This window comes from Athene noctua, chromosome Z (assembly GCF_965140245.1).
Source record: "Athene noctua chromosome Z, bAthNoc1.hap1.1, whole genome shotgun sequence".
Classification (NCBI taxonomy): domain Eukaryota; kingdom Metazoa; phylum Chordata; class Aves; order Strigiformes; family Strigidae; genus Athene; species Athene noctua.
In genome coordinates this window covers 25,873,444-25,889,992 of record NC_134077.1, presented here as the reverse complement: position 1 = coordinate 25,889,992, position 16,549 = coordinate 25,873,444, and the positions used below count along the sequence as shown (strand labels likewise).

General features: G+C 42.8%; 2 protein-coding genes across 6 annotated transcripts in view; both read right to left on the bottom strand.

The window, feature by feature from the left end:
• Positions 1-12,725, bottom strand: part of SERINC5 (serine incorporator 5) — a 54,090-nt gene extending 41,365 nt beyond the window's left edge. Inside the window, exon 1 of one of the 2 annotated variants that reach the window (XM_074931290.1) lies at positions 12,620-12,725. Coding sequence is in view for 1 of the 2 variants with exons in the window: in XM_074931289.1 (XP_074787390.1) it covers positions 3,751-3,777 (27 nt within the window). In the remaining variant the exon portion in view is untranslated. Of the gene's footprint in view, positions 1-3,750; positions 3,912-12,619 lie in introns of those variants that run through there. The other variant, XM_074931289.1, reaches the window with a different exon arrangement.
• The window catches only part of CDK7 (cyclin dependent kinase 7), a 29,001-nt gene continuing 19,848 nt past the window's right edge, over positions 7,397-16,549 (bottom strand). For 2 of the 4 annotated variants that reach the window (XM_074931292.1, XM_074931295.1), the window contains one exon: positions 13,339-13,557. In XM_074931292.1, the coding sequence (XP_074787393.1) occupies positions 13,532-13,557 (26 nt within the window). In that variant the 3' untranslated portion in view covers positions 13,339-13,531. Of the gene's footprint in view, positions 8,733-10,892; positions 12,877-13,338; positions 13,558-16,549 lie in introns of those variants that run through there. The other 2 variants (XM_074931294.1, XM_074931293.1) reach the window with 2 other exon arrangements.

Here is a 16,549-nt window from a genome sequence, read left to right as displayed (position 1 = left end):
TTTTAAAACCCCTCAGAATTAGAGGTCTAGGTATAAAATGAAAATCTGATAATCTAACTTTAGACTAGATGTCAGGAAGCATTTCTTTCCAGAAGGGGTTGTTAGGTGTTGGAATGGGCTGCCCAGGGAGGTGGTGGAGTCCCCATCCCTGGAGGTGTTTAAGAGTTGGGTTGACATAGCGCTGAGGGATATGCCGTAGTTGGGAATGGTCAGTGTTAGGTTAATGGTTGGTCTAGATGATCTTCAAGGTCTTTTCCAACCTAGACGATTCTGTGATTAACTTGTGGCAAATCTTACTGCATTTACTATATGGTATGATTTCTAAGTGCAGAACAATATTAAAGAAAGCAGTCAAGATTTAACAGACTGCATAAATAGCTTTCCAAGCTTTAATAACTACCAGTTCTAACTGAAGAAGCTATCTTCTTAAACAACCCAGCTACAACAAACTGCCCCTCCCCAATTAATGTTAACTTATCTAAATTACATTTATTTAACTCTGGGAAAAACATATTAATTGTAATAAAGATTTTTCCATAACAGCTGCTTTTCTTAACCATGACCTCAACTTTATTCTTTTGAGAATAAAGACTGAAGAAAAGCCAAATGTAAAATCCTGTTTCCTGTCAATTTAAGCAGATGTTTTATGTAATCAAAAGCATTGTGGAGGTTCAAGCCAAACTGTATTCTCACTGCATTCTCAAAATAGGTCTACCAATGAAACACTAGCAAAAGACTAAACATCTAGTAAGCTTATTACAGCTCAGAAATCTAAAAATCACTATTCTCTTCAAAACAAGGGTGTACATTGACTGACAAAAAAACCCTGCAGAAATGGCCAAGTTCCTTGAAAGCAAGTTCCCAGGGTCTACTTGGCAATGATACGAGTTACACAGTAATGTTAATTATTTTAAATGATTTTTCAGTGCAAAATCAGCATAAACAAAGTACACTGAATTTTGGTAGCTTGTTGCTCTATCCTTTAACAACAGGAATCCAGATGTGAAAATTTAATGCATTTATTCTGACAGGCCATCAACTAGCTGTTTAGCATGGTTTGACCCAAAACCAAAAGTACCCATCTCTCATTCTGCTGGCGTTATGAATGGAGAAAAAAAATAGATAGTCAAGGGATGCACTAACTCAGAATGAAACTTTGATATCAGCTACAGACATCCATGCATGATAATTGCACTTTCACAGCTCAGAGGACCATATTGCAGTTCTCAGTCAGTTCCAGGAAAGCAGATCCACAAAAACAGAGGCAGATACAAGATATATACCATGCAAAACCAGTTCACACAAAAACTCCACCTCGTGGGATATCAAACCCATTAAACTAGTATATTCTAGGGAAAAAAGAGGGACCCAATGTGAGTGTTTTTTCAGGACTTGTATAAAGTTTCATCCTTCCTCAAGCATATCATCTTTGTTTCTGGAGACAGGGTTAATTTTATCATGAGGGGAACATTTAAGGAGAGGCCAAATTCCTTCTCAATTTTTCAGCTTGATTAACAGTACCCACAAAATGCCGGAGGAAGTTGAGTTGAGAGAGAAAGAAGTTCTATCCCTTCTTTCTTGTGTATTAATCATGTTAAACATCTCCTCATTAATGTTGGAATAAACCAAGTCATGAAGGCAAAGATCATTCTTCCTTTTAAAAAAGTCACACTGTATACTCTTGAAACCTGGATTATGCCATTTATTTTCTTAGCCTATAAAAAGGTTATCCACACTAGGCTCGCTGGTATAACTCCAGCAATATGCCATATTTAGCACAGATAAGTCTTACATCAAAAATAGTGCTTGAGCCAGCAGAATACATCTCCCCAGGGTACTGCATAATTTTGGCGCTATGACTGCATCCACTTTTGGGCTTTTACTTCATCTCCAACACCACTAAGGAGTTCAGTTTATTTACAGACTGCAAAGTGAGACATCAGTGTCAACAGAACACATTACTACCAGATATTACTACATGGGGTAGGAATAGTGGCTTTAAGAGCGTCTCAAAGTTTGGTCATGCTAAAGCCATGCCTTTCACCACGCAAGTCTCACAACAGTTTCATCCTCTTAGTATTAAGTTAATTCTCCAGGAGTTACAACCAAAAAAAAAGCAATGACGAAACAAACAGCCATTAGCCACTGCAGTAACAGCACCTACTAACAGCACTTTGCTGAGCTGCTCCAAAACCTGTTTTACACACTGCCAAAATGCATGCAAAGCAGCAGTTGGAGACCCCTTGCTTTAAGAGCAATATTAGCAAATGCAGTTACTGCTGTCCCCCACGACCACCCAAGGGCTGTTTGGCAATATGCAGGGGAGCTCGCAGAGGGCAGGCATGTGGAGGCATGCTCAGTAATGCTCCCAGCCCACTGAAGACTGGAAGAACCACGGCCAGAAGACCAAATCTAGCCTGAGATTTCAACCTCCACAAAAGATGAGACTTCTTCCAGGTGGCTCACACAAAATCAAGTGAGTAATTAGATCCTGAGGGTGGGCAGACTGTCCAATGAAGAAATATCGATAGAATTAGGCCCATAAGGTGTTTAAATACATAAAACAACAGAACAAAGCTCATTGACTAATCTGTTGCAGACAGGACTGGTAGTAATAGTTTTCTACTGTAGAAATGGAGATTTGGGAAAATGAAGCACAAAATAAAGTGCCTGGGGTAGATGCGGTCTAACACTAGGCTAGAGACAACAGTAGTCTTCCCTTGACTGCAGACAAGGAGGAGATGTGGACAGAGCCTTGTGACTACCCTTCTCCTCCAGGTCCACGGTCCTTCATCCACCAGAACTCATCCAAACAAGAAAAGAGCTGCACCGCGGTAAGATGCAGAGCGCTGCTTCCTCACCCCATGGGCTCTGAAGGGTCCTGCACCACCCTCCATCACCACTTGCGATCATCTCTCACTCCCTCTGCCAGCACTTGCACTTGCTGAATCTTTCCACAAGCCAGATTTAAAGGAGTTTGTGAAAGATTCTGAGGAGCGCCAGGTAGCCAGCAGCTAAGAGTGAAGTTAAGTCCATTCCACTTCTTACGCCATGGGCTCTCATCTCCCCACCACCAGGCTCCAGTGGCAACTATCTAACCGCCTCTCGCAGCTGTAAGTGATCTGTCACCCCTTTGGGAACTGCTCCTCACCGCGCAGGTCTTTGGGAAGGCTCCTCTCAAATGTCCGCGTCTTCACCTGCATCCCACTGCCCCACCACAGCTCCTGATGCGGACGCCCGCGAACAAAGCGACCCTCCGCTGCTCGCACACACCCTGGGGAGACAGGCGGCGTCCAGCTGCCTATCCTCCTGAAACACGAGGGGAATTCATCCGGGAAACTCCGCAAAACCACGATAAACACGGAGCCAAGCTTTATAGACAGGGGCCTCCGCTGCACTCGGCTCCCCCCCCCGCCCCCGCAAGCGCTGCTGTTACTTCACCGCGTTAACTGCTCCGGGGAGGGCTGACGGTGGGGAGCGCGAAGCTGCAGCCGAGGGGCAGCGCAGAGATGCGGCGTCCCGTCCCGTCTCGTCCCGTCCCGGGCTCTCCCACCCCGCGCTGGGCCGCCACCAGCCCGACCCCGCGGCGCGCTCGCCTGCAACCTCGCTCCCCGCTCTCCGTGATCGCCGTCGGAGCGCCCGGGCTGGCCCCCAGCGCCGTCTCCCGAGGGATCGCCCGGCGCAGGGGGGGCCTTACGGGGCCCCCGCCGCGCACACCTGCCGCCGCCCCTCGCCCCCCCAGCCCCCTACCTGGCCGGCGCAGCAGGGCGCGGACATGCCGTTGGCGCGGCGCGGCCTGGCCCCCTCGCTGCTTCCCTCATGCGGGAGCGGGCAGGGCCGGGCAGCACGCGGGGCGCCTCCGCCGCGGGCGGAGCGGCACCGCCTCTGCCCCGCTGCCGGCCGCGACGCCCTCGGCCCGGCCCGGCCCCGCCGCGCGGCTTCCGCTGTCGTCAGCCTGCGCGGCGGGGGGGCTGGAGGGGTGTCCGGGCCTGGGGGGGTGTCCGGGCCCGGAGGGGTGTCCGGGCCCGGGGCTCCGCGCCGCTTCCGCGCCCCGAACCGGCGCGTCACGGCGGCGGCGCGGTTGTTGCTGCTCGCTCCAGCGGGCCTCGCCAGCCGGCCCGGCGGGGGCCCGCCGTGCCTGAGCGAGGGGACTCCCCCCGAACCGGCAGCCCCGCGTCTGCCGCGGGTGGGTGACCCTCCCTCCGAGCCTGGCCCAGGGGAAACCGCACCTCGGCTGGGGCGCCAGCGCATGTGTCTTGCAAAGCAGCCAGCGCGGCGTGTTCCAACTGTCGTACGTGGCTTGCCCGAGCCAACAGAAGCGGCAGTGCCGTCTTCAGCTCTGCCATTTAGCGTCAGTCCGTGCAGGACTGGCCTCCTCAGCAAGCTGCCTGCTCTCAAGGACACTGCTTAGATCACTTGCCTGCTCATATACCCCCTAAAAGACCGCTTTTTCCGCAGCTGGAATTTGGTGAACCCGCTGAATAGTAAATAAACAGAGGGCTCTTAAAAGACCAGGCATCAAATGTATGTTTAACAGTGCAATGCACCAACCTTGGGTTCAAGGTGCTTTGCAGCATCCCGTGGCCCTTACGCTGCCCACACTTTCATGGAAAAGCCTTTGTGTGAAGGACGGCTTGAGGCTGTGCTTTCCTAACAGGAGATGCGACCTTCCGAAATACTTTCTCCAGCATCAGTTTCTAGGAATCAAGTGCAGTACCGGGCAGTAGCTGAGCATTTCTCAGCTTCCCATGTGGTGACAGGATACCTTAGCTATTGCAGACAAAGCCACCAACAGTTGCCACCAGGGTCTCTCTGAACAGAGTCCTTCACCTTGTCCGCTTTGTTGCCTCTCTTGTGTGCTATAATTAAGGTAACTATTTGAAACTTTATTTCTAGTCTCGAAATGCTCTAGCTTTAGGAATTCAGTCAGACTGAAAGTCAGTAAACTACATACTGGTATATACGTGTAGATGACGTAGCTACACATACCGAAAAGGAAATTGGTACGGATTGCAGGATGTATTGCGTAAATTCCCGTCCTCTTTCCTCGTGTGTGCAAACAAAGAGAAAGTCAATGCTTTAGGAAGCCGATTGTATGATGAATCAGCGTTACATAATTTAGGTGTTACAGCGGGGACCAAAGAGACCAGAGTTACCATAAGGGTACAGTTTATAAAAAGCAGACGTGCTTTATTTTTAACGGTGCTCTAACATCTGCATATACTCAGTTACAGACAGGGTATTTACCACTGTTGTACGATTAATTCTATCAACTAGATAGTTATTGAGCTGCAAAGGACACCAGCTTGTGGGCATCCCAGAGGACCTCACCACAGTTCAGGCACCAATGTGGTTGATGCTCCTGCTCTGCAGAGGCAGCAAAAGCCCCATCCTCGGGTGAGGACTCCTCAAGTCAGGACTGGGGGTAGAAGTCTCAGCACATGCTCTCTGATTAACAGCTCCTCCCCCCGGGAGGCCGTGCTGAAGAGAACGAATCAAAAATTGAACGACTGGAAAGCACTGTGGCCAGTAAACAGGCAATGGAAAACCACAGGTGTTTTTAACTTCAAAACATAGTCAGGTTCTTGAAGCATGTGGTTAAGATACAGGAACATGAGCATCACAGCAGAGTAAGAACTCAGCAAAACTGTGATCATCTTCTATTTCTGTTCCAGGCTTCTTACACAGTCATGAGAAGCTGTCTGGTCAGGATTTGTTTAATTTCCACATCTGCAAAATCAACTCAAAACATGAAGGAGAATCTGAGGCTTAATTTAAAAATGAAACTGCCTTCCAAAGACAGACTGGTGAAGGTGACATGCAGGTATGGTCAAACAGTACACCCACATCAGCATGTTTGCAACAGCAACAAGCATTCATTGGATGGGGAACACCATTAATTCACTGCTCTGTGTAGGTCTGTTAATGCCAGCACCATTATCACTGACACAAATAAATCAAGCCTTTGCACTAAAGAAAACAGCAGATCTCTGTAATGGACTTTGCAATCAGTTAGAGCACCCCAGAGCCCTGGGATGTGCGCCTTGGCTTTTTAAGTGAAAAATTAATCACCAGAAAGGCTTGAACTTTCCTGCTGTGTTGCTGGCAAGCATTAAGCAGGCTAATAGCAAAGCAATGAGCAGACTGTATGTAAAGAAGCTGTCACTCTGCAATTATCCATGCATTTAGAATAAGGTTTACTCATCAAGTACATTCTGAAATCAGAAAAGGCTGTTGTTCCCCTAATTTGATTTACTGGCCAGAAATCTCCAACCAGTAATTCCTGCTTCAAACTGTTCCTTTTGGCAGGGTAAAGAGTGCCTCTTTGAAGAGATGCTAATTCTCACTTAGGGCTTTCAAGTGACAGGGAATCCATTGATTCAGTAGAGAAAGGCAAGATGCTTTGGCCTTGCTTTCTATAAAGAGTTTTACGAAGATTTACAGAGATTTAATGAGTTGGGTGGAACGGGGGCAAGAAGTGGCCCCAGGCAAGCAAGACAGCAAAGGAGTACCCAGGAATGGAGTTAAAATTTTGGTCTCAGTTCAGGTGCTGGGGAGCAAAGAATGAAGGAGTGTTTGGTTAGAAATTGTAATCATGTGGCATTTCCTAGAAAAAGTCCAGGTAAGAAGCCAGTTGTGCCCTTGGAGCAAGCCACCTTCCTCACTCTACATACAAGCAGAGTAGACTAGCAGAACCTGAAGTCCCAGAAGCACATCACTTTGATTCACCTACCTTCAGGCAGTCTACCAAAACTCTGCCTGCAAGATAGCAAGCCCTATTTCAGACACACCAGTGATCTGTGGCACATCAGCTTTGCTCAAGTCACCCAATAAGGCATTACTCTTGGATCCCAACTGCAGTTTCACTTACAGATGTTGCACCTTTACATGCATCCACTTCACTCATTCCAAACTCATTTCTATATTAAATATTCTAACAGAAGCAGAGATGCTCACCCTCCCCTTTCAGTGTGAGAATACAGTATTACTACCTCTATAGAAAACTCAAAGTTAGTGGTGAAGTTGAAAGCTTTTTGACATAGTACAGGGAAATGAGAACTTACCAGGAATGCTCAAGGACTCTGTGCTTCCTCAATATTGGCATAGTATAAGTGAGCCCGGTGTATTTTAGGGTAAAAACATTAGGGACTGTGCCATTTCGTTTACACCTTCTGAAGTGAAGCTGCAACTTGGAATGATGCTTTCAATGTTTTGCAATTTCAAGATTTTTCAGTAATTAAAGGATTTTGGTTTGTGCCAGCTGGCAAAGAGAGGAGCACGAGGTCTGCATCCAACGAGAAGGAGAAATCTACTACTTGGCTGTTTTTCAGGTGAAATGAAATACAGAAAATCTTTCCAAATGTAAATGCAATCAGAAGGAAAACAAACCCAGACTGTTACACATCATGGTGGCCACTTACATAAAATTAGATCATATTTATAGTGTACATTAGACTTTATATCCCTGTTAAAACACAAAAGATGTGAAATTGCTTTTTAGGTAAATGTGTATTTTGCTTGAGCCTTGCAATTAGACACCAGTCAAAAATGTGGTTATGGGAAGGAAGGGAAATGTCTATGCACGTGCATGCATGTGTTCTGGAAGCCACCACTCAGATGCAAATTGAACCTCTTACACAGCTAACGACCTAACTGCTGTGCTGTTTGCTGGAATAGTTTCCTGTGGAAAAGGTATTCCAGTAAAGGGGACCACCATGCGAAGGTGTGAGCAGACAGTAAAAGTAATTTATTTACCACCTAGTAGTTACACTTGTGCGTGACTGCAAGATCACCTCCATCTCACAATCCACATGGCTGCAGGCCACAATAAACTCATGACTTTCTCAGTTTTTCTTCCCAAGTATGTACCAGCACCTGGATTATGGACCACTTCTCTCCAGATCCTCTTAGGTAGCCAAGGACTTCCAGAACCTTTGGAAAACATCGTAAAGCCAGTATACCTAGGAATCGTGCCAGGACCAGCTGCCACAGCATAGTATAGTCCAGCTGTAGACTTGACAAAAAGCAAGTGGGAATAGCCCTCTTAGACACAAAGGTGCACCATTAGCAGTTGAAGCATCTCAGGTGTTTTAATGCTTGGCTCTGTGCAGGAAGCCCAAGAGCAGGGTATGGTCCATGCCAGTATTTGCCAAGAGCACCAAGTCACCAGTTACGCTTTTAGCTCAGAGTTCTTGGCTGCTATACCTTCCTTTTGACTCTCCAGTTGCTACTCTGCTTAAAAATAAATAAGTGCATTACAATAATGGCTGCAAAGAGTCCAATGACAGAAAAAAAGAGTAACTTTTATGTCATTTTTTTGATGTTAGAACTTTTAGAATCTAGGCTTTCAAGCTGTTGTCAGCCTCTCTAGGGACAGAAGACTATATCTCCCAGCAGAAGTTGGCTTGGGATCTAGCAACAGATACATACTACAGTATTTGTTAGTGATATAACTGAATGATCATCTTGAAGCTCATGTGTGGATCTGCAGGGGGGCACACAAAGCAACTAGAATATCAAAGATAACACCAAATGGCCTGCCAGTCAAGGCAAGAGCAACCTGCAACTATAAATCTCTGAGATGGGGCTGATTACAGAGATGACACTGTCAGTACATGTGGGGCCCTTCGAGAATATCAGCTTGGTCATAATGCTAAATGGTGGTATCTTCCGCTGTATCTTTAGTCAGTGTTCTGTAATTCACACCAATCTTTCCTAGCTGGTAGCAGTTACTAAAAAAAAAATAATCAAAAGGAAAAAAAATAAATCCATGCACTTAGAGAAATTTGGTTAGATTCTGATTAAATGAAGTATTTTACATCATTTGTTGGACTTGAAAGAAAGCATTTCATAGCATCTGAAGATTTTAGTATTAAAAACCCCCCAAGGCTGTTATTTCCAGTCAAATTTGCTTTTAAAAAAATTTTTTTTTAGAATGATAGTTTAATAAACTGGTTGCTTAGTTGTTTTTTCACTCCAGTGTTAAAGTGGATTAAAACCTGCATTATCTGTTAAGGAAATGTACCAACTAAACCCTTCTGAGTAGGTTAATATTTGTAGCCAAAGTACAGAGCAGTAATATTACACATTTTTGCACTGAACTCTCCAGATGCTGCATTTGCATGCTCTTTGTTGACCCTTTTTAGCACAATACCATATAATTCTAACTGTAAATGTCATTCTTTCCAAATTCTCAGCAACTGTATGCAGTACAGGTTTTCATTCCTAAATCAGGATTTTATTATATGATGTCTCAGGTTTCTTAATCATAGCTAATACCTTTACCTTATGAATAACTGACACAGGCATTTAACTCGGGTGACACTAAGGAAAACATTGTGCTGGACAGAGACAGCAGCATTTCTCAGCACACTGACACATTTCTGACACTCAGGTAACCAGCCTGCTGTAAGGAGTCTGGTGTCAGCTTGTCTTACTGGAGTTAATGAGTGACCGATGGAAGAAAGGAAGCCTGCATGCCTCTGAGTTACCAGATAAGGTCAATATACAGGGTCTTATTAAAGTTCTACAGGGATATGAAGTTAAGCAGGGTCAAGCTGCACACTAAGAGACAGCCCAGTTTTCCATCCGTACAAGGAGCTTCAAACTGGCAGAGTGATGATTCTCAGAAAGGTTAAGTGTTTAAGGTCAGACAGTTGTTACCAATTCTGACCATCTGCCTTATTTCTCTGTCAGACATTGCCTCTAGTGGCAGGGAAAACTGATTCAGTTTGCCTGTGGATTTGATTATTTAGAAGGAAAACCCCCTGTCCATTTCTTTGAAAGAGTAGGAGTTTCTAAAGGGAAATAAACATATATTTTCTGAATAAGTTGCTCACAAATAGAAAGAAAAAAAAAAAAAATACTAGAATTGACCACAGAGATAACATGAGGCTAGTTCAATAGCATCAAAACTGAGATTTTATTCCAGGTCTTCTTGGCGAAGCTTGAAAATGAGAAATCAGCATTTATACGATGAACAAAGTTTGGCCAACTGGAGTTCTCAAGCTAGCGGAGAATAGAGCCGCTTCTGGAGCCTTCCTGGTAGTGGTGGTGGACTTCCCCAGTCTCTCACACAGTACTGGGTATCAGCAAGCTATAAGTCAAAACACAGCCTGCCAAAAATATTCAAAGCACTCACTTCAGCTGAGAAGTTCCCCTATCTCAACCTGACGAGCTACACTGAGACCTATCCATGTTTTATCCTGTGATTTCATTACAGCCATGTGGAGAGAATACCCTTTACCTCAGAAACAAAGTTGACATAGTTTAGTATGAAATGCAAGGGGGAACAGAAGGATTCAAAGAAAAGCAGGCCTAACTATAGCTTTTTCTCTAACAACCTATCCCTTCTCTTGAAGAAGCAAATGAATATTAAAAGGTAACAGGTGAAACCTGCTCTGTAAAGGCATCGTTACACTGGAGCACATAGAGCATAAACATTTGTGCACCAGAAGAAATGGCTGAGCAGGAGTTAAGCAAGCAGTATGTCAAGGGAACAAGAACAGTCACAAAATCCAAGAACGAACGCAGGTAAAAGCAAACAACTGACAGTGCTGCCTGGAGTGCTGACAGCATCAAGGCCACACCATGGATAAGACCATACCACAGATGTAAAGCAACAACTGTATGTTACAGATCAGTTTGGCTCTGAGCCTTCTTTGTGAAAACAAAAAGGCTGCAGGTATCACACAGTGTTGGTACCAATCAAGAACCAGGAAGACAAGATGGGGACATGATAGCTAGCAGTCCTTGATCTCCATGCCACCACAAGTAATCGTGGTATCTTTGAGAAAATGAAATCAGTTTTGTTTAAAACAGAGAGCACCTTCCCCTTCTGTATTGTGCACTCATACAATGAGTTTTGCTACATTTATTGTGGCAACAAAATGGAAGGAAGAAAACAAAGTTTTAATTCAATTATGTAAACAGTATCAGTACAATGCATAGAAGTTACCCAAATTCCATTAAGTCTTGAGGTAAGAGCCTTTGTTTGCAGAGTACTAACGTTTCAGGAAGACACAGCATTAACTCATGATAAAAAGGTGGTATGGGCAGAAGAACCATCTCAAACCAAGAGAGAAGGCATTTACATTATGCTCCAGTTTGCACAAGTGTACAACTTAGACCTCTGCACAAGTGGGCACACTCCAGGCTCAAAACAAACCGTCCTTGATTGTTGTGGTTCTGAACAGAAGCCAAGTAGATTGCAGCAGCTGTATATTCAATGAGTTGGTGTGATAAAAGATACGATTGTCATAGCTGAAGCATGATTAGTACGACAAAGTTTACAAGGTGACGAGGTCACAAATTAAACAGTATTTAGATGACTAATAATAGCATATGACTGCATATTGAGTTATGTTCACCAGGAGTTCCAAATATTCCTTCCAGAGTTCTGACCTAAGTCACAAAAGTTAAATCAAACCACGCAAAAGCCTAAGATTAAGAAAAAATATTGTGCTGATCCTTTTTATAATTTTATCTTACTCTGTGATATACATACACTTTATGTATAACACCACCATTAAGAAAAAGGCCCTGACACAGGTGGCTCTGTTCAAGAACTCATCTGAAAACAGGACTTACTGTATATGCTCATGGTATAGAACAGGACCAACCATACATATAGTGCATGGTGTGCCAAATGAATTGCAGTGTGGGAGCTGGAAGGGAACAGCTCCTGAACTTACATCATGCAGAAGTGTTGCTATTTTTGAGCATCTGCTGTGGTAAACACATGACTCAAAAGCATACAAGACAGTAGCGTTGGTCACAAAAAATCCTTTCTTTTCAATCCCATGCTTACAGAGCACAGTGACTGTGCTTTATATATTCAAACACTGACTGCCCATCTGATTCAGTGCCTACTCTACAACTTTTGCCAATAGGAGCTTAGAGGACTGCTACTTGTTCTGCTGGAAAAGATTTCCATCAGGGAAGGGTATCATCTAGGCACATGCAGCATTTGACAAGAATGGGATGGTGTTACTCTCAAAGCAAAGCTGACAGAATACTTAAACTGTCATTGCCATGCAAACTGTATTTGTTATATCCAACAGTTAGGATAATCACTGAAAAATACCGTATCTGTTTTAGGGGCTGAAGGTTTCCAGACTTTGAAGTCCAGTTAGAATGCTAGCCTTGGTAAGTTCAATGCAAAAAAGTTTACAGTACTCCTAACTCTCTCTTTCCAATTCAGATTAACATATTTTTGTACATATGACTGTGAGACGTAGGACTGCTGTTCTCTTAATCCCCCAGCCTGCATTCAGGATGATGTTTGATTACAAACAGTGAAAACTGTGGTAACTAATGTTATTTGATAAACATTTTCTCTACACTGTTAATTAGTTATTTGTGGGAAATTCAATCTTCAACTGCCAACAACCAATACAGAACACAGTAGGGCACTGGAAGACTAGTAACTGTTCTCCCTCACAAGGCCAGCATACTTCACATTGGCTCAAGGTAGGAGTAAAATGAAGGAACATGGGAGCAAGAAGATTGTTGCTCTTCCTCTACAAGCCTCAACATCATCTACTAATACACTTGCCACATACATTAGAGAACAGAATGCTGACAGCAGTTCACAGGTGGGAAAATGACAATGGCTCACCAGGTATCCCTGAGATCCACTGCACAACAAGGGTGGGCATGCGGTTAAGCTGCATCAACAGCACCTACTCTCTTCTTTCTCTTCACTGCAGAAGTCTGGTTACCCAGCAGCCTCTTTGCAACACAGCCATGCTGGAAATCAGGCAGAGCTGAGCCCAGTATCTGCACTATGAATTGTTCAACAGCCACAGGTTGACAGGAGGGCTGGTATAGTTTTCCCAGCTGGATCTCCCTCCATCTCTTATTGCAATCTTGAGGCTGTGAAGGAAACAGTATTTATATGCTCTCAGATAATTTCTCCTGGAAGACTGGAGTCTGCAAAAAAATCCTAACACACCACATTAAATCTGTGCATCATATTGTTTTCAATATAGTAGATACATCCTTGGAAAGTCTTAATGCATGACTGCTGAAAGAGCACATGCAAACTCATTTGTTAATACACTGGCACATTAACTGGAACAAAAAAGCATCCTGCGTTTCCTTTATGATGACACTTTTTTCCAACATTTATTATAGGGCTGGCAGACAATCATATGTACATCTAAGCTCCAGGTGAGAGGAGTGTTACTTGTAGTTTTGCTCCATCTGTACAGGATAGCACATGACTCAGCATAAAGGTTCTGCAAAATTAGTCTGTGTAAATCTGTAGCCAGCAAGCGGCTTTGAAAGTTAACACCTCAAAGCACGAGTCAAAGTAACGACAGCAAACCAGAGAAAGCAATCTTCTTGGGTTTTTTTATTCAGAAAAAGAAGTAGGGTTAATGAAACCTCTGTTTCAGTAAGGAAATATTAAATTCACATTTTACATATGAAAATATTACAAAATAACAATCCAGTGACTATTACAGCGTTTTTTCAATGCTTGGGACTCAGGCCATTTTCACTCTTTTTCATCCACCATCCACAGCAATCAAAAAATCAATTTTTTTGGTAATCCTGAAAAGTGTAAATCACATTGTTATCAAAGTAAAGGGGTCCAGCCCCCTCCTCAGTTTTAGTATTCATTTGATACCCTTCCTGAGATACATCTACTCTGAGCTGCTTAATGCTGCAGCAACAGTACATGACAACTTTTTCCAATGAATCTGTGAAAGAGTGCTAGGATCAAAGTTCATGTGAATCAGTACATGTCCTCCAAATGAATCACAAATCCCGTAATTAAGTGTTAATTGCATTTAGGATACATGTAAGTATTTCTCTTCGCTGGTATAAAAAACTAGCCAGTTAATTCTACTTTTAAATCTGAGAAAGGCAAACTATTCTAAGGCTTAACCCTGCCCCACCATGCATACACTCTTAATGATTTTTCTTACAAGCTGTCACTACCCAGCAATTAGCTGTCTGCAGGAATCCTGCCCTTTTAGTCTCTGTCTCATTCTTTAATGATGTCTTTGTTTTGTATCAGCTGTAGAGGTGATGAGGGCACCAGTACTTTTCTGTCTCTATTCCAGATCTTGTTCTCTCATTTCTTCATATGCAATTATTTATAACATATGTAGAATTAATCATAGCTGGCTTCTGGGATGGATATGAAGCTTACAATGAAAGGATCCAACTGTTTTTACCTGCCATATAGGCAAAGGTCTCCTCTAAAATACTCTGACACTGAATCACACCCATGAACTTTAAATGAATGCCCAAACAATACAAATTCTTAACCTTAGATAGGAATAAAATGGTTTGCGTTTTTTTTCCAAACCAATGTAGAATAGTTCTAAAATTAGATAGATTCTCTAATACTGCATTAACTCAGGGAAAAGTTTAGGGCTGTATCGTTTATACTTTCTGTTTTGTGAACTTACAGCTCTGTAGAACTGCAGATTAATAGAATTAGAAATTACTGTCCTGGGGAAGGAATGCTGCTTTTGATTGTTTGCCAGAGTGAAGAATATGGACAGTGATGTCATGGTAGCATTGGTGTGTCCACATACATCACTGATCAGAAATAAGTGGTAGCAATAGCTAGAAATGATGCATGCTTAATACTCTTCACAGGCAGTCATCCATTTAGTGATAGTTTTCCACTGACAACAAAAAGGCTGTTTTCTGAGAAGTACAGCTGCTGCACATTTAAGTTTGGTGAACACAGCCCACACACTGTAAGGTTTTACTCTCGTGGAAAAGCCGCACTTATAAGGTTGTCATAAATTCTTTCTCCTGGCAGTCAGCTCCTGGCGCCAACATTTTATAAAAGGGTATCCATCAGTAATCACTCAGTCTATTCTGCTAAGTTCCAGGTACTCCCTCAACAGGATTAAGGGAAGGAGAATGTACTGTGCAGGATGCAAGCACAGACCAGCCTAAGAATTTTGGTGATGCAACTTATTTTTCTTTGAAATTACTTCTGGACAGTTCCATCCCCAAAAGCAATAAAAACATGCTGTCCTTCAAATTTTATTTAAACAAAGACTGTAGAATTGTTTTTCCAAACCAATATTCAGATTTTAACTTTAGATGATAACACCACATAAGGATGTCAAATGAAATCCAGAGTAGCAGATTTGCTAGCTCTAACATTGGCTCTCTCTCTTTTAATGTTCGCTGGCATTAGAGGATCTACCTTTGAGTAGAACCTTTCTAGTAGAACCAGATCCTCTGGTTATGTCAGCCTAGCCAAGGTAGTAACGGAACATAATGGAAAATCCACATCAGAAAATCCATTATGTTTCCATTTCCACTTAGTGAAATGATACTGCTTATTATACTTGATACTCAAATGTCTCAAAAAGTAATGCTGACTTCCTAAATGCCTTAGTTATAGCCAATCTCAAAACTCCTGGCATTTAACACAAAAGTCTGATTTCCTCTTGCTGAAGATGAGACTTTTGGAAAGAAGTTAAAGCAGTTAGTGCTCTAGCTTGATACAGCTCTGGAAGATCTGTCATTATCAAATGAACATTGTCAAATGTTCAAATGGTTAATTCACAGAACTCAAGAAAGCAGTGCTTCCTCTCTCCTGTCTTTTAGTTAACAGGCATGTATGTTTTAAGGCATGTACTCCAAAATGGTAATCACAGACCCTCACATGGACCTTCCAAAAGGAGCTAAAAAGCTTAAATTAATTATCTAATCTATAGTAACTTGACAAGTTCCCACATGTTAGTTGACCCATGGTACTGGGGTCAGCAAAGAGCATGCAAATAGTCAACTGATTAAATTTTTCTTTGAGATTAGAATCTTAAACTAGTGAACTAAGAAGTTTTACTTTTGACACAGACTAAGAAACAAGTCAAAGTGCCTAAAAAGTAAATTTAACTCTGATAATGTAGCTGTGTCTCTGAACTCAAGAGGAAATGCACTTTCCTGGACGCATTTCCATTCCAAAAAGACATCACTCTTATATGAAAACAGTCTCATACTGACAATAACAAAAAGCTGTTGCTAACCTGACAATTGCTATCTAGCATATCCCAGCTGTTAAGAAGACCAATTCCAAATTTAAGAACCAATATTTGCTCTCAGCTAGAAGGTCTGAGTAATTTAGTGTCAGATGCCCATCTGGAGTCCTCAGACCTTTTCTTGCCACAAAGATACGAAGTACATGCTACTGTTCTGGGAAGACTGGAGGCTCCATATAGAAGTAAATGTTAGGGAATCAGCTTCCTTTTAAAAGGGTCACAGAAATGTGCTTAATGTTTCTTACTCAGAGTGGTCTTAACATGTAACTTGCTTAGTCTAAAAGAGAGCAAGCAGAAATCTCTCTTCTGAACCCTATTTACATTCTCCAGTCAGTCATTTGAAAGAATAACATGCTATATTTCTCTCTCTCTCACCCACCCTGCTTTTTTTGTTTTAAATTATGTAAAGTTATTTCCATCTCAGTAAGATGTCTCAGAAAAAAAAAAGAAATAAAGGGCATCATAATAGCCTATAACTTACTGGGTAGTACCACACTCCATTACAGAAATTAATGGAATTAGATATTTCT